We start from the raw sequence: 23,248 nt of genomic DNA, 5'->3' as shown, positions 1-23,248 counted from the left end.
TGGACTACAGGAAAAAGAGGACTGAGCACGCCTCCATTCTCATCGATGGGGCTGTAGTGGAGCAGGTTGAGAGCTTCAAGTTCCTTGACAGTAGTGAAGCGGGCACGACAAAACCTATTCCTCCTGAGGAGACTGAAAAGATTTGCCATGGGTCCTCAGATCCTCAAAAGGTTCTACAGCTGCGCCATCGAGAGCATCCTGACTGGTTGCATCACTGCCTGGTATGGCAACTGCTCGGCCTCCGACCGCAAGGCACTACAGAGGTAGTGCGAACGGCCCAGTACATCACTGGGGCCAAACTTCCTGCCATCCAGGACCTCTATACCAGGCGGTGTCAGAGGAAGGTCCTGAAAATTGTCAAAGACTCCAGCCACCCTGGTCATTCATAGACTGTTCTCTCTGCTAGCGCACGGCAAGCGGTACCGAAGCACCAAATCTAGGTCCAAGAGGCTTCTAAACAGCTTCTACCCCCAAGCCATAAGACTCCTGAACACCTAAATCGCATTGCCCCCCCCCCCCCCCCACCCCTCCTCACCATTTTACAACGCTGCTACTCTCTGTTGTTATCATCTATGCATAGTCACTTTAATAACTCTACCTACATGTACATATTACCTCAACTAACCGGTGCCCCCGCACATTGACTCTGTACAAGTACCCCCCTGTATATTGTCTCGCTATTGTTATTTTACTGCTGCTCTTTAATTACTTCTTACTTGTATTTCTAATTCTTATCAGTATTTTTTTTAACTGCATTGTTGGTTAAGGGCTCGTAAGTAAGCATTTGGCCTTTGTTGATGTTGTTGACAAGGGAGGAAAATAGGACACAAAGGGACACAGAAAGGACACATTGGGGACAGTCGCCGTAGAAACCACAGTTGGTTCACAAGTACTGAGGTTACTGCCAGCCCCTGGCCCTCTGGCGAGCTCCTGGCCTGGACACTGTGCTGCCTGGAAACACTACAACTAACCATCGCTGTGCTATGGACTGGCAATGTGCTTCCTCTTTAGAGCCTGTGTTTGTTTGGAGCTGTGTACGTGATGGGGAACAGAGGATCAGACCAAGGGGCCAGGGTTCCGGTATAGAAACATGGTTTCAACTGCTCCTTCAGTCTTGTACTGTAGTTTAACTGAGTCCCTGGTTCAGAAAGAATTTCTATATGTGGCCACATAGAGAAGTCAGACTGGAAAATTCCTAATAAGACACTTTAGTCATTACCTTTGTGCACAAAACATCCATTGAATTATTCAAATAATTGTCGCTGAGGCTGATTTTTTCCCCCATCATTAACATTTTATATTCATCCAATGTCTGCCATGTTTTTGGATGACATGATGACGTCGTCGCGCCCCTCCCTGGTTGCGGTCCAATCGTGTTATTTTTACCACCTCAGCCCTCGCGCTAGCCACTTTCCCTCAGGAGAATCCCGGTCAAAACTGGATGCAGACTGATTGACATCTTATGTGGCGGTCCAATTCACAAAAGTTTCTCCCTCGACCCTCAAATTAGCTCGAGGGCGAGAGTGAACAACTTTAATCACTTCTGGGGTTGATAAGACCAACAATTCAAAGCAAACTGTAGTCACATGTCAAACTCCATTGGCCGCAAAGTGTCAAATTGAATCAACACGCTGCATTTTCGGCACGTGAGACAAAAATATATAGATGACATTGATTTTAGCAGTGGCAAATGGTAATATGATGCTCAAAGTGACTTCATAAACATATTTTTGGAATTCTGAAATTTACTGGAATAAAAGACCATAAAACTAGCTAGCCAGCTACCTGACAGGAGTGCTAGCTAGCTATGTTAGCTTGCTAGGTACATCAATAGCTTCAGATTGGTTGTTTTTAGGCTCAACAAGATTTCCACCGATCATCACTCTCCCTCGCTTGGGCAAGGGACATTTAAGGTACACTCGGTTGTGACGATGGCAAACGTCATTCAAGGGCTGAGGGTTGAGGTCCGAGGGCTGTCTAATTCACGTTTTGACCGCAGCCCCTGTATGCACATGTAAAGTTGGACTGCGTAAACCGGATGCAACCTGGACATAGATGGTCCATGAATCGGCATATGTGAACGTGAGTAGATTACGTTGACAACAACGGTCGGACACCTTGGACGCGGTCTCCAGTTCTTTATACCTCAGTGGGTCAGACAGAGAGCTGTCCCAGTGAGTCACAGAGCACACAAATGACTTAATCACTACTCTGGGGCGGAGTACAGGGATAAAGAGAGAGGAGGAGGAGCTGGGGAGAGGGGAGTGGGCCCCGGACAGAATCAGGGTGGGAACCCAAGCAAAGCAGAGGCAGAACACACACACACTCACATACACACAGACAGATACAGATACATCGATATACCCTTGCACACACGCACGCACGCACACACACACACACACACGCACACGCACACGCACACGCACACGCACACGCACACACACACACACATAGACACTAAGCTAAGCTCAGCAGTGCAGACCAGTGGCCTCTACACAAAAGCCAAGCGCCTGTAAAAGAGAGGGGGGAGGCCTTGGCTGCTGGAGAGGAAGGCCCCTGTCTCTAAATGCACTCAGAGAGGAGGAGGAGGTGGAGGAGGAGAGAGGAAGAGTGTCTTACTTACAGCATGGAAGCATTACAGTTGAGGAGGACATTTCTATAGTTCTATAGTTCTAGTTTGAAGTAATCTGTTAAAGCACAGACTGAGAGCCCATAATGTACAGCACACATGTAATCATTGACTTGGAACAAAGAAAAAAGGTGGCACCTGCTGGTAGCCACAAGGTGTTGCAGTTAGGCAGTGTGGTTTGTGTTTGCTTGTGTTTGCAATTCAACTGCAACCACACAGGCATGAAAAGGCATTGCGGTTTCAGAGAGTCAGAGTGCCACTAGGAAAAGGGTTGAGCCTTATCCCGAAAAAAGGAAAGGCGACTAAATACTAATACTAAATCAGTGTTTCTAATGATAACCCAAGAAGTTTATGCCATACATGTATGTACTCCACACATCCCAAAACAACAACACACAGTCCGCACCCAGTGAGTTTGCAGTGCCCTAGTGCTGTTACTTACCCTCTCTCTCCAGGGCCCCAGTAGAGGAAAACCCTTACTTTGTATACCAACCAATTTCTCTCTTTCTTTCTTTCCTTCTCTCTCTCTCTCTCTTTCTCTATCTCTCTCTCCCCGAGCTGACTAATGCACTCTGCACTACTGTTTTTCGTTCCGCTTTATGTACCGTTGCTATGAACATATGCTCTGAGCAAATTATAGACAAAGTTGTGGTCCTTGAGGTTTGCAGCTAGAGGAATTAGTGCAGCCATGTTCCTGTACAATAAAATAATATTGTTTTACCAGAAGTACATACTGAATACACTCACATTGCAAAGCGCGTATATATACTGTAATGCTGTGGGAGTCACACACTCAGGCAGGCGGAATAAGTCTTAAGTTCTGGTCCATAGGACGATGACGAAGAGAGAACGAGTTAAGTGTTAGTTAGAACTGAAAAACAATATGAGGGCATTCGGGGCGTAATGGTTTTAAATACTGGGAAGCCAACCAATCTGCCTCTCTAAGACCCACAGTTGGATCACTGTTCATGTGCCCGAACTTCTCCCATCTATCTTCCCCGAGGTGAAGATAAAGATTCTGACACAATGATGACTCTGCCAAAGAAAAACTTGCCAAAATCCATCAAACTAACTTGAACGGAATATCCTGTAATGAGTCGGGACAGGTCAAGACCTCATCTAATTGAGCAACTCAGAAAGTAGTTCATTTGATGTCATTGATAGAGGTTCTAGTCAATTTGAATGATTGGCATCTTGTTTGTGTGTCAACTGTCAAGTAGTACGCTGCCTAGATATCCAACGTACTGGTTAAACTGTAACTCAACCACTCACTTGAGTCTCAGAGGATATCTGATCGTCCCGACATTAACAACATGCAAAGTCTCCCACATTCATATCGTCACCTCGATAAGGGGTTAAAGCCTCTTGAACATTTCCACCTCCAAAACCTCTCTGTATCTGTCTCTCAATCAACTCTCTTTAATGTTCAATAGTGCTGTGATTGTTGGCACATGTAAATGTGCTCTGCTGACTTGCGTGTAGTGGATACTGTTAGTGCTGGGATTGTGTGGAACAAAGCGCGCTTTGAGATTACAGTTGATCCTCTCACATCCTGTTCCCCCGCGTCTGGCGGCCAGGCGGACACAGACGGACACAGATCCCAGCGGACGATAACACCACCCGGGTTATCCACCCACCCCGGCCCATGGCATCAGGCCCCCGGGGGGCCGAGGGGTAGGGCAGGCCAGGACACCCAGCTCCTGTCAGCAGACAGTATACTCTGTAGGTGAGAGGGGACCCCCATGCTGTCTGAGAGAGAGGGGGAGAGGGGTAGGTGGAGAGAGAGAGCAGCCGTGGGGACCAGACACAACTGGTTCCCCGACGTAGGAGGTGAGGCCTGCCTAGGCAACAAACACATTATGGAAAACACTGCCCAGTGTCTAAGGCGGAAGAGATCCTGATGACCCTGATAAAGCCTACAGATGATGCTACACATACCAACCTTTGCCATGCCTTGGGGACTAACAACCCACTCTCTGTAGGTCAAACCACAGCCAGACTACTGTACCTGATAAAGGCTACAGATACAGCCCACACTGTAGTGGAAAACAGCCAGACTCACCACATAACAGCACAGTACCTTATCAACTCGAATGATTAACTCTAATGATCAACTCTAATGATCAAATCCAATGATCAAATCCAATGATCAACTATTAATGATCAACTCCAATGATCAACTCTAATGATCAAATCCAATGATCAAATCCAATGATCAACTCCAATGATCAACTCCAATGATCAACTCTAATGATCAACTCTAATGATCAACTACAATGATCAACTCCAATGATCAACTCTAATGTGAAAAACCCTAATGTGAAAAACTCTAATGATCAACTCCAATGATCAACTCTAATGTGATAAACTCTAATGTGATCAACTCCAATGATCAACTCCAATGATATACTCCAATGATCAACTCTATTGATCAACTCTAATGATCAACTCTAATGATCAACTCTAATGATCAACTCTAATGATCAACTCTAATGATCAACTCCAATGATCAACTCCAATGTGATAAACTCTAATGATCAACTCCAATGATCAACTCCATTGATCAACTCCAATGATCAGCTCCAATGATCAACTCCAATGATCAAGTCTAATGATCAGCTCCAATGATCAACTCTAATGTGATCAACTCTAATGATCAACTCCAATGACCAACTCCAATGACCAACTCTAATGTGATCAACTCTAATGATCAACTCTAATGATAAACTCCAATGATCAACTCCAATGTGGTAAACTCCAATGATCAACTCCAATGATCAACTACAATGATCAACTCCAATGTGATCAACTCTAATGATCAACTTCAATGATCAACTCCAATGTGATAAACTCTAATGATCAACTCCAATGTGATCAACTCCAATGACCAACTCCAATGATCAACTCCAATGTGATAAACTCTAATGATCAACTCCAATGACCAACTCCAATGATCAACTCCAATGTGATAAACTCTAATGATCAACTCCAATGATCAACTCCAATGACCCTGATAAAGCCTACAGATGGTGATACACATTCTACATGTTTCCATCATGTCAAGTTCCTCGTCCCATTCTGTTTCCCCTGGCCTCAGTGGCTTGGCGGGGAGGAGCGGCCAGCGGATTAGGCCGACCCACATGATGATGGCTCCAAACATAGGTATTTTATTCGCCACCAGTCTCGCATAGCACAATGCACGCATCATCTGCATAGGGTTATCCACATGATATGAGTTACTTGGCTATGGTTGATTCCGTTTACTGAGCGCTGTACGGGCTTTATGTTGCACATTAAATCAAGTTCTACAGCGTTCTCATCTTTCCATGATAACGCTGTAGAAAGTCTGATAGCATATCAGCTTTGATTGCAATAATTTGTTTGAGAGTAATATAGCCAACAGGATGAGGAGAGTGGACCAGTATTGCTCAGTTAGTGCAGCATAGCGCTTTTGCTGCCAGGGTTGTGGGTTCGATTCCCGGGGCCACAAATAGGTAAAATGCATGCACACATTACTGTAAGTTGCTTTGGATAAAAGTGTCTGCAAAATGGCATATATTATTATAAATAGTGAAGTTAAAAGGATTGGCCTCTGTAGTTGTATACTACTAAAGTGATGAATGATATTTTGGGAGAGTTCATCGGTGTCAAAGCATCCACTTACGTTGCTCTTACAGTCTTAAAAAATGTGTTTTTCCTCTCTACATTAAACAAGGATGGGTTGGTTAAACACTTGGCTGTGGAATGGAATGTGTTAGGTTACGAGCTGTGTGTCAGCAGAGACTTTTGCAATCAGATGGGGCATCAAATCATTATTCTAGCAAGAATTTAATTACTACATTTCACTCCCCACCAGTCTGTTGGATGTAAAATATGGGGAGAGAAGACAAGCCAATAAACGTAAAAAATAGATGACCACTATCATATGATAATGTACAGTCACTCCTTCCTGGGATTCAATGACTCATTTATAGTGTTTACTTTGCAAAGGCTGACATTTTCTGACCGGCTCTCTATGATCTTTTACATTTAGAATGCCTCGAGGGGGGTTCCCAAAAGTTCATATTTGAAGGGAATATGTTTCTTTTCAGATTTGTATTTGACTTTTCCATTTAAATGAAAACATTTGTGGTTGTAGAAAACTTCAGCTGGTCATAATGAATATTCCAAATGGCCTTTCCTTTAATTTAGTCAAATTGGATGAAATCATGCAACACATGCATAAATTAAACCATATGTGTATGTTTTGATCATAGCAGTGCATTTAAATACATTGTTAGGTTTGGGAGGATAGTCACTCATAATTAGGATCAGATTCTATGGAGATACTGTCTGTGTTTGCATTCTTTTACGATACAGTTTCACCACAAATTACGAAGTGATTCTGAGAAAAGGAAGGAAATCTTACCAATTCATTTATAATTGGCATGGAGTATTTAGTTGCCCCGCAATTGTGACCTTCAGCTATATTACAGTTCATTAGACAAAGCTATACTTTCCTTGTTGACACTAAAATCGCAAATGACCAAGAATAACAAATCTACACCTGAAATGTATTGCTACTTCAACTTCTTATCTCATTAAAAGGACCACAGGAAAAAATTGGACATAATTGGGAGACATTACATGGCAAGGAATTCATTTGGACTGAATTGCCAATAAAGACATTATTTATTTCAGCCTCTGTGAGCTTAGCTAGCCTATGACAGCTCAATCTCATATAGTACATCACAGTATAACAGTGGAGTCCTTTAAACTGATGATAGCTGATAGCACTCCTTCCAAGAGTTGTCAATGTACAGATGCATGAGCAACTTGTAGAAAATCCTGCTGTTCATGAAAACAACCTCCATTGTGGAACGAGAGACACACCCAACCAACGCATCACTGATTTGATCAATTTATGCTGCGGGCTGATATTAGCATAACATTTGCAGAAAATGCATGTTCTGTGCACAGGCACAGTATTCCTTTAAATAAACACGTAGAAAATTGAGAAGAATCTTCTGCATCTGACCAGTGGCAAAAATATATACCATTTTGCTTGTGAGTCACCTGTTTAAGTCAAAACTTGAACATTATTCACCTTTCCTCTGTTCAGCCCACTTCTAAACAGAGATAAAAACCCACTCTAATCAGTCTGACTTATGGAGCGAGGTGATCTGTTGACTGTGACCCTTCCCCCTCCCTGTCTGATGTCTGATCCGGGGGAGCTGGTCTGTTTAAGGGAGTAGTAGTTTGCATCTTCAGCTCCTGATCAAGTATGTGCCTGTCCTAACCCTTTCCTCTCAAGTGGCTTCCAATGAACCTGCTGACTTCCACATCTTTTATCTGTATAGACGTCTGTTTGGCTCGGGCCTACCCCAGCCGCCCGGCCGCTGGGCAGCAGTAGCACTCCCCCTCTACAACCTTCACCCCACCCCCCCGGGGGATGTGTGGGAGTGAGAGAGCGCTTCATTGGGGAGACGATACTGTATTGTATGCGCCCAGGCGAGGGGAAATAGAGACGGAACCACCCCCATCCCCTCCCTGATACCCCCCACCATCTCCCACATTCCACCCCAGTTAAGTTTTTTCCTCTTTTAAAAGCCCCCAGACCTCTCGTTCGCTTGCTAACCAACCGGTTGGAGCTGCTAGGCATTTTTCATGCCGTCCGTTTGACTCCTAGCTAGTCGTGCCTTGGAGTGCCTCTCTCCAGAGTTGTACTCATGGAGTCAGGCTCAGCGCTATAACTCAACTCACTGCCTGCCTGTCTGTCTGTCGGCTGCCTTCAGGCTGCTGCTTCTAAGAAAAGGTGCAGCGAGAGCAGGAGGAAATGCAATGTAGCCCATAGAGCAGAACGGCCTGCTAGTCTGACAGCTTCTCCTCTCTGATGATTGAATAGATGTTTGTGTGTGAAAAGCAACTTGGTCAAAAAAACGAAGGGACTACTACTGCATTGCTTTGTCATTAAATGTAGGATGTAGATTGAGTTCTCCAGTCTCTAATAGATTCTAACAAGTGGATTCCCCAGCCCAGCCCGGGCTTTTAGTGTTGGTATGAAATAAAAGCAGCATTCCTATGTCGTGCACTGAGAGGTTCACCTGCCCCTGTCCTGCATCCATTCTCCATTCTTGTGCAATGAGCCAGGGGCCAGAGTAACTGAACTTTTGCAATATTTCACCGCTGAGCACAACAAGAACCTCTTTGAGATGAAAAGCATGAATCACTATGGTGACAAACTGGTTGGAAAGTTAAACAGAAAGTAACCAGAGCAGGGCAGTTATACGACTGGCCCTACGTCTGCCTTTGATGCTGAGTGTAGCCGTTGAAAGGTGTCTGTTTTCATACTATAATCGCTAATGTCAAGTGCTCTGCTCTTCTGTTCAGGCTGTGAAAGCTGTTAAAGCTGAAGGTGCTCAGGCTCGGGGGCTCAGGATATCTCTGGTGTAGATGCTCTCCACAATCTCCCATATATCACATGAGATAACATCAACTATTTCCAATTGAAGACGGCATTTTTCATCCTGACTGACCAGTGAGCAACAGGCCAAAGTAGACAGCAGTGTTAAAACTGATAAGGTGTTGACTTCCCACAATGAAAAACTAGGGTTAAAATTATGGTTGTAATCAACCCACCATACATCACTTTTATTCAGCACTGTATTAAAACCTTACTTCTGAGTATCACTCTCTTGCCATTTATCCTGGCCTTTTCCACGTCTCCGACCAGAACTACTGCAACAATCTGCTTTGACTATCCATAGCCCCTCCCTGCCTTGATGATGGATCTGACTTCAGTTGTATTATTTACTGTTAATAGAGGGTAATATACCATTCAATAACACCCACTTCTGTTAGCACGGGATAATTCACTCCATATTTTATGGGCTCAAGGTACAGAGCAGTGCCAATATCATTCTGCTAAGGCACATTACAACGTGAGTGAGTGAGATTGCTATAGCTTCTGTGTCCAGAGGAGGAAACACAAACATATTTTACTACCCAGCATTCAGTGTTTATGGCCTTGTTCTCCAATGTGTCAGTTAGAACATAACAGGAGAGCCAACGACTCTTTGCACAACAGAGGAACTGTTGAAGGACGTGACCGTAATGAGTATTGTTCCATCCATGTTTCCATCCATCCTTTAAAGTCCCATCGAACTAACAGAGCTGCCAGTGTCAAGGAAGGCTGTGTTAGCATCAGCAGATAAAGGATGTATATATATACAGTATATATCTATATTTACAGTATAATAACACAGAAATAAGTATCAAATGAATGGCCTTTTTTTAAACAGAATCTTTCCTTGAATCAAGATATTTGGGGTTCTGTCCTACTCAATAACCCAGCTATTAATGTGTACTTTCTTGGAAGGCGAATGCAATACCACGGAACCCGGCCAAACTGACCGACTCCATCCAAGTGCAAGCAGCGCAGAGAGAAAGCATTAGGCTTGTGGTTCCCTGATCTTTAACTCTTCAGAAAACAACGGCATCTCCCCCGATCCAAAACGAAGACTGGATCATTGAGAATAGGAAAGGTTTAGTGTTCATAATTTGGGGGATTTGAATGAAAAACTTCAGTGGGAGTGGAATATGCATTTTTCTCCTTGCAGTTGATTATGATTATGTGGGAATTTGCAGATTCGGGAGGAGACGGACTGTAACATTTGTCTATTGAGGAGGTGTATTCCATGACTTCATATGCCACGCTGAACAACACTACTGTCATACATACAACATAATTAAAGAACACGGCTACTCTCATCATTCACTAATTGCACAAATCAAATTAGTATAAAAAACAATCTATGGCGTATTGACAATAAAACCCTGAGATAAATACTCAATAAATGGTCACATCCATCCACTGACCTTTCTGCCTACAGTACTGGAGCGGTTGATCTCACGGGTAATTGGCCATCGCAGCAGCCAATCACTAACCAGTATAAGTCAATCTCTACAGAACCAGTACCCACTGTCTGGCTCTAGCTCTGAGAGAGTGTAGTGAAACATCCCTGGCTTCGCTGTCAGTGAGTATCATGGAGGACAATATGGTAGCACAGTACGAGAGAAAAAATAAATCTGTCTCATCTCTGCCTCCTCTAGAGAAGAGGTTCTCTCTCTCTCTCCGGGGGTGTAGGATGGAGGACATCCACCTAAAGTTAAATCGCACGACTAACTAAAGGCTTTGACCAGAGATGTGGCTGGTTCATGAGTCAAGTAGTTTGAATTATTCATACAAATGTTCTAAAAACATAAGGAGCGTAGTTCAGTATCAGTAACCTGATCGATTTCTCAGTGATAAAGCAAGGCGTGACATGTGGTCCTGTTCAGTTCAAGTCTCCCTGAAACTTGGCAAAAAAGAAAATATGAAAAAAAGGAGTGCAAAAGAGATGCTGAACGCAGAAGAAAATGAGACGAGATCCATTACAAAAGCGCCAGATTTACAACAAAGAGAAACGCTTTTAGAGGGGTTGGCGCTAAGTCAGCCGCTCCTAAATAGCAGTGATTGTTAACAGAGCTATTGGATTAAATGCATAGTCGAACCGCACTTTAACAGCGACAAACATTTCTAAATGAAACAAATGTATAAAAGTCCCTGTAAAAAAAACATACAAAAGAGGTCTGCGGAATTCCGTTTCAAACAAAAGCACCGTAAATGTAAATGTTTGTCTGCTTGTAGCTTGTTCTGACTGTCTGTACATGCACACACACACACACACACACACACACACACACACACACACACACACACACACACACACACACACACACACACACACACACACACACACACACACACACACACACACACACACACACACACACACACACACACACACACACACACACACACACATGAACCAAGCAATGGACACAACCAATTTCCTAAGATTAACAACAGATGTGTCCATCTATTTCTGTTCAACAACGTTCTCTACAATAATACCATTAGTTGTCTCCTCATTTGCTATATCATTTTCCAACCATACTTTTTCCCCATTAGACTTTGGTGCTTCTGGTAACCTTTCCATAACTTTGCTGCAGCTAGCAATGTATGGCATGCTTTTAACCAGAAGTTCAACGCAAATCATAAGTCAAAGGAAATCAAAGCCACGCTGCAGAAATGTAACGGTGTGATTGAAATGAGGACACATCGGACTGGAATCTGTTGTAACGGTAACATATGAAGTCATCTTGAGTTTGAGTTTGCCAACGTGTATTGTTATACAATAGAGAGTCAAAGACGTTGTGTGCAGTTGGTTAAAGTTTGACTCTGTGATGTGCGCAGCTTGGGTTTGGCTTGTGAAGAGGCTTGGGTGGTCGGGGCTTGGTAGTGAATTGAGTTCTACTCTCAGGCTACCATTTGGAGGAGATGGTGACATCCTCAATCCAAAATGTAACCTGTTTTACATCACAGCTTCAATCCTTTGCCCGAAAGCAATGATCAATGACTACCATTGCCATCCAGTCCTCCCTGCAAATAAGATTTGAAGTAACTCTTCAAACGTCAGCCTTATGCCTCCCCACAAATGTAGCAAACGTATTGCGCCACACATTTACAGTAGGTCTATGTCCGCAAACATGCCTTTCAGAGTTGTGGACATTACAGCGTCAGTCCACGGTACAGAAGACAACGAGCTCTCCCAAGGTGCCCAGACTAACCTACTCGCAGCTCCTGTCCGAAGACAGTCCTCTCCCCCAGGGCGGAGCAATTCCACCGGCCGTAGCGAAACTGGTACTGACACTCATTGATGCCCAGCTGAGCGCCCTCCCCCACCACGATGATGGCGTCTGGGCGGCTCTGGCAGATGGCCCGTTGGCGAGGGGCCAGCCCAGGGATCTTGTTGCAGATGATGTTGGCACCCAACGCCACCACGGAAGACAGGGCCCTATGGATGGAGAGGTAAACAGACACACACACACACACACACACACACACACACACACACACACACACACACACACACACACACACACACACACACACACACACACACACACACACACACACACACACACACACACAAACATAGTCAGTTAGCAGTACTGGAGGACAGATGGACAAGAGCGTCTGCTAAATGACTTAAATGTAAATGTAAATGTAAAATAGACTTGAGTCACATTACATAGACTTTATGCCTCTCCAGACCAGGATTAAATTCAACCAAAGCCTTGATGAGCATTCCGTAGGCACTCAGTGCTGTCTTGCTAAAAATATTACAATTTCATGGATCAGAGGTGAATCAAAGAGAGCATCTGAAACCATTATCCGATGGGAAGCTGAATAATAACACTACACAGCATGGGAAAACAGATCCAGAGCAGAAAATGACATTGTGTTTATTTGCTTGCTGACCATGCCTCTCCGCGTTGGTTTGGCTCGTGATCGTAGAGAAATGAGTTGGGGTTTTGCGTTAATTGTTAGGTAACGTGGTTAGAATTGTTTCCAGGCGTGGGCAAGCCGCACGCCGGCACAACCGTGCCTTCCATTTGTAACTGGGCTTCTCAAATTTAGGCAGGGTTCACTTCTCAACCAAGAAGTCACACAACTATGCTATCCTTATTTCATTTGATATGTATGAGTTTAAAGCTCACATGCGGCATAACACACCGCCTATAAATATATTTCCTGTGCGAGACTTCTTTCATTTATCCACATTTGTAGAGCAATGCCACGGTATGCCTGGCAAGTATGCAAGGTTTCCGACACCAGCCCTCCTGCACGCCCTATGAAGTGTTGTTCCTCCAAGCGTAAAGATGAAGCAGTCATTTAACCCATGACAAGACACCTAGGAGCTTCTACTACTGATCGTCGCTTTGGGAGTTAATATAATCCCGATTCCTGACACATGTTGGATGGGTTTGGAACAGTCACGTACCAGAAAACAGACGGCTTAACAAATGGGGTTATTTCTCCATCAGTGTGTTTATAGCCATCCAAACCCTGCAGATACATGCCTTTCAAACATGTCAGTAGACAAGGAGCAGTAAAAGAGCATAAAGGCGAACACCAGCTTTGATGTATGACGTAGGGCCTCCGAGGGCTTTACCACAAGCAGGGCAGGCTGATGCAGGCAAGTTGTGTGTCAGCAAAAAAATGACAGAGAGGGAGAGAGAGGGCGGAGAAAGGGGGGGGGGGGTCAGAGAGAGGGGGAGAGAAGAGAGAGAGGGAAGAGAAGGAGAGAGGGGAGAGGGAGGGAGAGGGAGAGAGAGGGGGAGAGAGAGAAAAGAGGGAGAGAAGAGAGGGAGAGAAAGAGGTCGACTGCATTTGTGGATTACCCTTCAAAAGGATTATGGAACAAAACCATACTGCCCTTATGACTCAAAGAACAAAAAGAGTGAATGTTGACCTAACATGTTCCTCTTCTGTTGATTAGCTGTCTTTCTTTCTTTCTATCTTTCTTTCTTTTAATAGTTTACTCTCCGTTAGTCAACACCTCTATAAAACAATTTGGGTTGTGCGTCAGCTTACATTTACATTTGAGTCATTTAGCAGACACTCTTATTCAGAGTGACTTACAGTAGTGAGTGCATACATTTTCTATGTGTTTTTCTTTTTCGTGCTGGTTAAAGCTCATGCCTTTTACTAGATTAGCTGTCTCCAGACAAAAAATAAACCTTGAATGCAAAACCACATGACATGTTCAAATTAAACTATATCTGCAACATGACATGTGTCTTTGGCAAAAGAGAGCTTTTTCTTATTCACACTATTTGGTATTTCATCTGCACTAGAATGTACTATGGATGTAATGTGAGTAAGTGTCAGTTCTTTCCATCCTTGCAAAAGTTGTTAAAATGCTTAAAAATGCTAATATTTGACTCCAGGGAATTCAAAAGAAACTGCAAAGGATTTTAATGGTTCAAGGGAGACGATTCAGACATCCCTTCTTGCTTCAAAACTGCTGCACCATGAGCAGCATAGACCTCTCCCCTTTCCATATCCAAAATGATATGATAAATTAGGCTCACCAATGCCTTGACCTTTGCAAAGATAACATAATCACCATTACCAGGCATTGAGAAATAGGTGTATAATCAATCAAAGTCTGTGTAATTGAAAATACAGTATATTTTTCATTTATATCAGTTCAAAACTGAAATTGAGATATAAAGCAAAGAATTAGTGAAGCACAAAGCTCTAAAGTAACTCTGTATACCTCTCAAACCCTCTGGTTCCTTGATGTCTACTGAACAAAACAATCAAAATGCTCCACCAACCTTCTCTATTGTAAAACAACCCCCATGGAGCTTGTGGTTTAAATGTGTGGTTCATATACTGTATGATGCTACTATTCATGAGGTCAGGTGCACTGTAACTGATGCTCTAGGAATGTACACAGATGCTCTGGATTACATCATGTGCATAGATCCTAAATATCCTACAACAACAGCAATAACCGTAATACCTCTCGGTATCTTCTCGGGCAGCAACAAGTCACTGTGCAGCTCACTGTCTGTTAAAATGGTCATGAGGACTTGATGATGATGTTGCTACTACTCTCCTGTATCATCATATCCTGGCCATTTTCACCTGCCAATTCCCAGCATCACTGTCTAACATGGGCTTGCAAAAGCATCAGACAATGCAAAAACAGAGCATTCCTCAGTTAAGCTGTTAAATCCCTGCAGCATCAAAGTGCACAAATGCGATTATGTTTGCTTAGTGGCGACTCTGTGTGCACAGTGTCAGTCCGGGAACAGCTAGCACTCCAATAGACAGATACAAAGGGAGGAAACACAGATCACAAGCAAAATATGTAAATTGGTAATCATGCTGTATATTAATACAAGTATAATGCACATTATATACACACATTTTTATATATATATATATATATATATATATATATATATATATATATATATATATATATATATATATATATAATACAGCTATATCATCTACGATAGCTACAAACAATTCTTCTCCATATGCTATAGACTACAGTATGTAACGATGTTAACAATAGCAAATCCCAGGGATTCCCACAGTATATTATAGTGCACGCTGGCCACCAAAGCAAAATAACCTTCCCCCAAACTTTACATTATAAGGTGGTGGGTTCGATGACAGGGTGTTGTAAAGGGGGAGGGACGCATGGTTCTACACACAGACACACACAAACACACACACCTATTCCATCAGTCGAATGCCTTTGATGTGACACAGCATTAAGCTCACAGGTATGTCTCACTGAGCAATATCTCAGCCACAATTGTCTCACAATGCAGGTGATTCAAGTGGATTTATTTGGTGAGATTTGTCAGAATTGCTTCTTGGGCAAATTTGCTGAAATAGCAACTGTGAAAATGAAACAAATCTACAAGATTTGTCTAAACTAAAGATATGATATCGAATTCATAATATTTACTTTAAGTCAAAACAAATGTTTCTGTAGTCAAAAGCTTTTAAAGCTTGACTGTCCAGTCTAACACCCTTGTATGTATTTGTGTTATATGTAGGTTATAGCAAATTTGTGGGCAACTTATACAAATGAACAGTGCAGCTTGTTTTCATTCGAAATGTCTTATTCCACTTTGACGTTACTAGGGTTTAATATGGAAATCGAAAACGTATTTCTAAAGTCCCCCATTTTAAAAACCTTATACTGATCATATTTGGTGAGGTGATGCAATAATCACAACTTTAAAGGTGTGATTCACCTAACATTTGCATATTTCTTCATGGAATGACGGCGTGTTCTGACTAATACCTCTGTCTGAGGATGAGTCATTTGCCACCCATGTAGTTCACCGAATTTCACTGTTAGATTAACACGCATTTAGCTGCACATGTAATGAGAGAGGAAGGAACACTATGGAGGATGGGGATCACATTCCTCCGTGTTTCTTATTCCACTTTAAAATCATCCTCATCCCTAAAACCTATTTCATTTGCGGTACTGTACTGTAATAAAGCATGTTTAAATTATGAAAACAAAATGATATATGTAGTTTATAATGTGCAAACGAATAGGCTACTAAACATAGATCATAGCCACTTTTAACTGCAACCATAAACCACATCTATTTTAACATTACGTTTGGGGTCTCCAGCACGGGGATGGATACAACGTATGGTTCGGTAATTATTTTTAAGGAAAAAATAAAACGTTCTCCTGCGTGAGCAACTCGTTATTTTAATTCAATGATACAATTATGACCAGTGTCAATCATGTGCGTGTCATAGACCGATGTTTTACAGCTACTTTTCCAGATGTGGCTTTAAATTGTAACTTGGTAAATCTGCATAATATTATGGTGATGTAATGCATAAAGCATAATCCCTATCCACAAATTGTGACAGGTAATCATCCACCGCATGCGTAAAAGCTATTCATAAAGGGGAAATAATGAAATAATGTTCACTCTTCATTCAATTGTCTTGAACATCTCTGCCACTCTGTGGCCAAATGAAACCGTGTCCAACCGTCATTACAATGTTGTAAAAGAGGATTTGGGTCCTAACTTTAAAAAAAATACTGTATTATGTCACCTCATCGAACTACATGCCCATAAAATAAGACGTCAGGTAATTAACATCGACTTCATCCGTTGTTTCCCACGTGGACCGGAGGGATGCCCTACCTACCTGAAGCATACGCAATGATAATGAATGTATTTCGAGTATCCTTTAGTCATTTTAAACGGTAACGTCTAGAACATCATCGAATGTGGGTAAATACAAAATAATACATCAAAGTCGGTGCGTAAAATACACACCCAAGTGCACAAAAATAAGATATCGAAATCGTTTTCTATCTCCATGTTGCATAGCCTAGTTGTCTTAAATGACTATTTCTAATCAAGCATGTTGTAGGCTATATTTTATATTAAAACCGTTAGGATAAGACTAGGATGTGCACTGTGAAGCAAACATCATCCATCATAAACACGGGCTACCGTAACCAACAACCTGCGGTAATATTTCGGAGAAAGATTTAACAATAACAATTCTAAAGCAGAGTACATATAATCGAAAATGAAATGCATTCTTAGTATGTCTCCAAACACAAAATCACACCAGTAAGCAACTAAGGGTTCGGGTGATTGAGTCAACTTACAGGTAGCTCCCACTCGTAAGTATGAGGAAGATCTGTGGATAGTAGACTGACAGTAGTACACTGCGCGACGAGAAGATGATCATGATGACATTGAACAAATGGCCGCTTTCTGGTGGAGTGAGAAAAATAGTGGGATAGAGTCCTCTTTAAATCCTTGATGTCGCGCGTTTTAGTTCCCCTTTGCTCAAAAATCAAAGAGCTGACACCCGGGTTGGTGCGATGCGTCTGCGGTGCTCGCTTGAGTGGCGGTGCTATGCAGCTCCTAGCTCCCAGTCCCAGGGCCGTGAGTGTGCAGCGGGCGCGGAGATTGGCTCTGTCATCTCTCAGCGGTAGAGGCTGTTACAGAGTGTGGTTCCCGAGACGGAATGATGATGGTTTTAGGGATTTTGGATGGCAGAAAAGTGCTTTTCTCCACACTCATGAGAGTCGTGGCTGCCATTGGGCAGAGAGAGACACTGCTATCCGCCCACTTCTGCGCCACAGCAGGACAATAGGGTGACAGTGATCCGCTGCTCCCCTGGACAGGGCTGCCTTTCATTCATCAAATCAGGCCTAAAAGTAAACAAACACTGGCGCACTCACTGACTGTTTCATCTTCAGGCCTACTGCTTCACACTAACACATCATCAGGCAAAACAAACGTATGTGCGTAATGTGCATAAAGCATTTGGTCTTGCACACATTTTATCCAATGCTTTAAAAAGGTAAAAACGTTGTGAATAGCTTAATACGTAACTACATATAAATTAACACTTGGTATGATGTGTTATTAATGACTTTATCCTATCAATAAAAGAGCAGGCTACTGCAGGTTTTAAAGCAGGTTAGCGTTTTTCATCTTGTTCTGGAGGCAGCACTGCAGGGTGGTCACTAGCCTGCACAGCCACAAAGTCATACAATCAGTTGTTCAACCTAACCTTAACCTTAACCACACTGCTAAACCTAATGTCTAAACCTATCTTTAAATTAAGACCAAAAAGTTAATTTAAGTTACAATATCGACAATTTTGACTTTCCAGCTGGCCTATATAATGAGAAATCGCTCAGTTTCGCTTCTGGGACAAGATTCATGACAATAAACATCAACCTGCGGTTTTAACACAGGATCTACAGGGCGATCTTGGTGTTGAACCCGGTGAGTGAAAAGCTCTGTCTGCACCATCGCTTCAGCACAAAGTGATGTCACTCGTCACCTGTAGACTCCAGTCATTGTGTGTGAAGAGGGTATCATGAAAGATTTTCCCAGGCTAAAGAAGGGGGGAGTACGCGCGGGAATGAGCTAACTGGTTTGGCTTGATAAAACCCTGAGATATCTCGTCACGCTTCACTTGGTGTGATTTTTTTTCTCCCTATTTGAACTGTTAAGATATGAATACCTGTGGAGGTTACCCGTTAGGCCTATTTCACTTAAGGCTTGTGTAGGAGAAGGAAAGGTGAGCTCCCACCAATGGAACGCGCTGGGAGATGACACCTGCTGTTTTTGTTTAGATAACCACGACTGGCTATGGATGATGAGGAACACTAGCCTGAAAAATGTAAGAGTAAAGAAAACAGGACCTTGAGGTGTCCAAGGTTTGACTCTTGTTGAAATATCCTAACGTTATATACGTTGTGTCAAAAAATGTTTTTACTGGTTGTATATATTTTTTACTCATATCAATTCAGTCCAAACCATCAGGCTACCTTGCAGACAATACAGACCTACAACACAGACAGGTAAACAAAATTCTCTAACCGTTTGTGTAATATTATTTGTATTTATGCAAATAGAAATTAACAATACCCTGGGTAGGAATAGAATAAAGTCCAAAAAGGTGTATTACTCATGTTATCCGTTTTTCTTTTTGCACACACACAGCATATATAATTCCTCTGTTTTTATACATCAAGATGAGCTATTGCAAAACAAGTAAAAACTCCATCTGGGCTGTGGAATGTGGAAATACAACTCAGCCAGGCTGCCTCTGTTAATGAAGGTGTACAGCAGTGAGCCAGAGCCCGGCTGAGGGGTCAAACGATCTATAGAGCGACAACCCAAAAAGACTCTGATCAGATTAACCACAACCGAGACTGAATATGAATTAATCTAATATTTGGCCAACCGCAACAACAAAAAATGTGCACAGCTTTTACGCACATCCAGCCGTTGTCCTTGGTGGCTATGGGTGTGAGGTTCATTTCAACAATGACATGGATGGATTAGGCTAGCATCACACTGAGTTTTTGAGATTGTTTGTAAAAGTCAGAAATTGTTTGTAAAAGTTAGTGAAGTCAAAGGGGCAGTTGCGTCTGCCGCCCGCAGAAGAACACTGCATGTATATGGGCATTCAGAATACCCACGAGGCTCAGCATGTTGCAAGTTATATTTAAAACCACAATAATAATACAGACAAAAAAGTAACATACACATATAAGCAGTTGATATAAGTCTTACATTTACACTTACCCAAGCCTTAAGTAGATGATGCCAAAGCACAAGAATACGTACAAATTCCACCTTCGGAGGGGTCTGTGCATGATCATAACCGCTTCTGGGACGGGCCATTCACTAGAATGAAGTGGTCATTCTTGCGTTCACATTGGCAACACTACAGTATCTAACCTTTCCAGATGCAGATATAACTTCTCTTTTCCAAAATGTCAAATCTAAACTCCTTTGAAATCTTTATCCGTTTAAAATCCATTGTCAACGGGTAACAGGTGAGTCAGAGAGGGATGGTGATCCAAAACGTGGTTGTTAAAGAGTTCGACAACAAAACACTTATGAGAGAGCGATGGGTCGAGGAGTAAGATGAGTTTTCGAGTGAACCATTCTTATATTTCGTCCTTTGTATCAAAGTAGGACAAGTTATGTATTCTCACTTGTTCTTGCGTGCGCCAGGTACATTTACACCCGGTGCAATGTCCTCCTTTTCCTCCCCTCGTCTGTATTGAGGCCGTAACACATCGGTTGCAGTTCCTCTCCTTTGACGACATCTTAAATTCTTTCCATGTAGCTGCAGGTATTCTAATGCAGGTAACAAAAGCCCTATCCACGCCTCCTCCTTTGAGCTGGTATGGATATGCAAGGATTGGGACGGGCTTCTGGGTTGAGCTGAACACGTGCAGTTGTTGTACAGCTACAGTAACATACAGCGAAACTCACCGAAACTTCCTTATATAGGCTATTTGAGGTTGCAACCTCGGGTGTTGCACAACAGGAGATACTAGACTACTCTCATCAAGTAGACAAATAATGCTAGCGATTAGTCCATGCACCAGCTTACAATATGAACCTTGAGTAGAATTCTAGAGTATTCTGTGGCATTTCATATGTATAGCTTAACCGATCATAAATTATACTTGTTTGCCACCAGTTATGAATTAATCTATACATAATATTTAAAGATCATTAAGGAAATACATTTCTTATTATTTATTACATCAAATCATAGGGCTCGTTTTCAACAAATAGGCGACAGAATTTCTTACTATGACAAATGCGTTTTAAAACCACATGTAAAAATAGGCAGTTGACTTTGCACAGGGGGACCATCATTTCAGGACGCGCACAATCTTGATGCTTCTTGAGTGTCTGTCCCCTGTGGTGCCCTTTTGGTGTATAATACTCCCCCTGGTGGCTACAGGAGACAACTGATGTCGTACTGGTAGGGGGAGGTGTCTTCTGTGTTACTATAGAGGCCTGTATGATGTGAGTGAGTGTGCTTTTGTATGCAGACAGTTTGGCTAAGTTCCTGCACTTATATTTTAACATGATGTGCACTTGTAAAATCTTTAGAAAGTGTAAATCACCATAAAAATGCAATATGCAAATGTATTTAAATATGGTCCTGTTAATTTATGGGTTTTATTGCTGCATTTGAATGGTCTTGCAAAGAAATGTAATTTGTTATTCAAGATTCTATACGATTTTTGATTATAACGCACTTTGTTAAAAACAACACATAAACCGTAAGTCATATACCATATTAGAACAAAACTATATGCATGAAAACGTCTAAACTGGAATAATAATTACAGCATAAACTAAAATGACAGACATCAGACCCATCTATTGGTTCTGAGAGTTGTTGTTGACCACAAGAAACAGACAAACCACAGAAACCTTTGTTTCAAGACATCCCCGCTTTGTGGTTTCCAGGCCTTTTTCTTCAAAACATGCCCATCCAAATTCCAGATGGATTTCTGAAATAATGAATGTCAACATAAAGACCCAGGGTGACATAAAAAGACACGTATTGGATGTATTCCTGTAAAATATGGACTTATTTCTCTCTCTTCAAATGTAACTCTTGGTAAAGGCTGGGTAGGGATGGTCCTGTTTAGTTTAATTAAAATGTTCAAAGGAGCGATTGTGCATTTGTGCGTTCAAACACACACACACACAAACACACACAGAGAGAGAGAGAGAGAGAGAGAGAGAGAGAGAGAGAGAGAGAGAGAGAGAGAGAGAGAGAGAGAGAGAGAGAGAGAGAGAGAGAGAGAGAGACACAGAGAGAGAGAGAGACACAGAGAGAGAGAGAGAGAGAGAGAGAGAGAGAGAGAGAGAGAGAGAGAGAGAGAGAGAGAGAGAGAGAGAGAGAGAGAGAGAGAGAGGAGAGAGAGAGAGAGAGAGAGAGAGAGAGAGAGAGAGAGAGAGAGAGAGAGAGAGAGAGAGAGAGAGAGAGAGCATTTGGGACAAGGAGGACTCATCAATCTAGCCACGTCATATGCCACATAACACAATGCACCGAGTGGTTTAAAAGGGAAACTGTGGTGATATTCATGTGATTGTAGTTCATGTGATAATTAATTAAGACAGTCAAGACAGTTGCAGACAGTCAAGAACATTTAGATATTTACAGTGCATGTCATATGTAGGGCCAGGAGTTTTTCCTGACCACCAAACCTTGGGTCCCAACTAGGTAATCAGGAAAACTCCTGGACCTATTTGGTTTTGTTTAGTCTTTTTGACCACTTCCTCTTACCTGTAGATAGAGTCACTATTTGACCCAATCACAAACATTGTGTTGCACATATAATACACTAAATTGTATGGACCGTTTTGGCCCATTTATATTGTGTTTCTAAATTCCAAAGGCTGTCCCGTGAAAGGTTCTGATATCTCTACAGTTTGCTCCTCTATCCAGCATTGCTTTCCAATGTGAAGCAAAACAAGTTTGAAGATTGCACAATTGTATCTGCTTCTTTAAATTTACGATCTTTTAAACTGCAGGAGGGTAGAAGGAAAGTGAAAAAAATATTGGTCTGTATTTTGGCAGATGTCAGATGATATGTCGTACTGTCTTCTTGAATATTATTAAGTACTCTTGACCGACAACTAAATAAGAAAACCCACCAGGCATCCATATGTTTGTGTGGGAGCCCTGTCAGCTGGAAAGCGGCTGCAGCAATGCACTGAAATGGATGAATGCAGCAGCATGCCAAACCATGGAGCGGCGTCTGGGGCTGGGTCCGCCACATCTACACAAGGCCCCAGGCAGACACAGGCAGGAGGGGGAACCAACTGGCTATTATGCTGCTCCCTGATGGCCCGGGCTCCATCAGCTCCACACTCTGTCTG

The 23,248-nt window shown here is 42.5% G+C and overlaps 1 protein-coding gene across 2 annotated transcripts in view; it reads right to left on the bottom strand.

Moving 5' to 3' along the window:
* LOC129862677 (protein Wnt-7b-like) overlaps positions 1 to 20,713 on the bottom strand; it is a 35,554-nt gene extending 14,841 nt beyond the window's left edge. The window contains exons 1-2 of one of the 2 annotated variants that reach the window (XM_055934561.1): positions 20,132 to 20,713; positions 12,281 to 12,507 (exon numbers count right to left, since the gene is read on the bottom strand). In XM_055934561.1, the coding sequence (XP_055790536.1) occupies positions 12,281 to 12,507; positions 20,132 to 20,208 (304 nt within the window). In that variant the 5' untranslated portion in view covers positions 20,209 to 20,713. Of the gene's footprint in view, positions 1 to 12,280; positions 12,508 to 17,685; positions 18,211 to 20,131 lie in introns of those variants that run through there. The other variant, XM_055934560.1, reaches the window with a different exon arrangement.
* Between the last annotated feature and the right edge of the window lie 2,535 nt (positions 20,714 to 23,248).

This window comes from Salvelinus fontinalis, chromosome 9 (assembly GCF_029448725.1).
Source record: "Salvelinus fontinalis isolate EN_2023a chromosome 9, ASM2944872v1, whole genome shotgun sequence".
Classification (NCBI taxonomy): domain Eukaryota; kingdom Metazoa; phylum Chordata; class Actinopteri; order Salmoniformes; family Salmonidae; genus Salvelinus; species Salvelinus fontinalis.
Note: the sequence above shows the minus strand (reverse complement) of the source record. Positions and strands in the feature narration are given on the sequence as shown.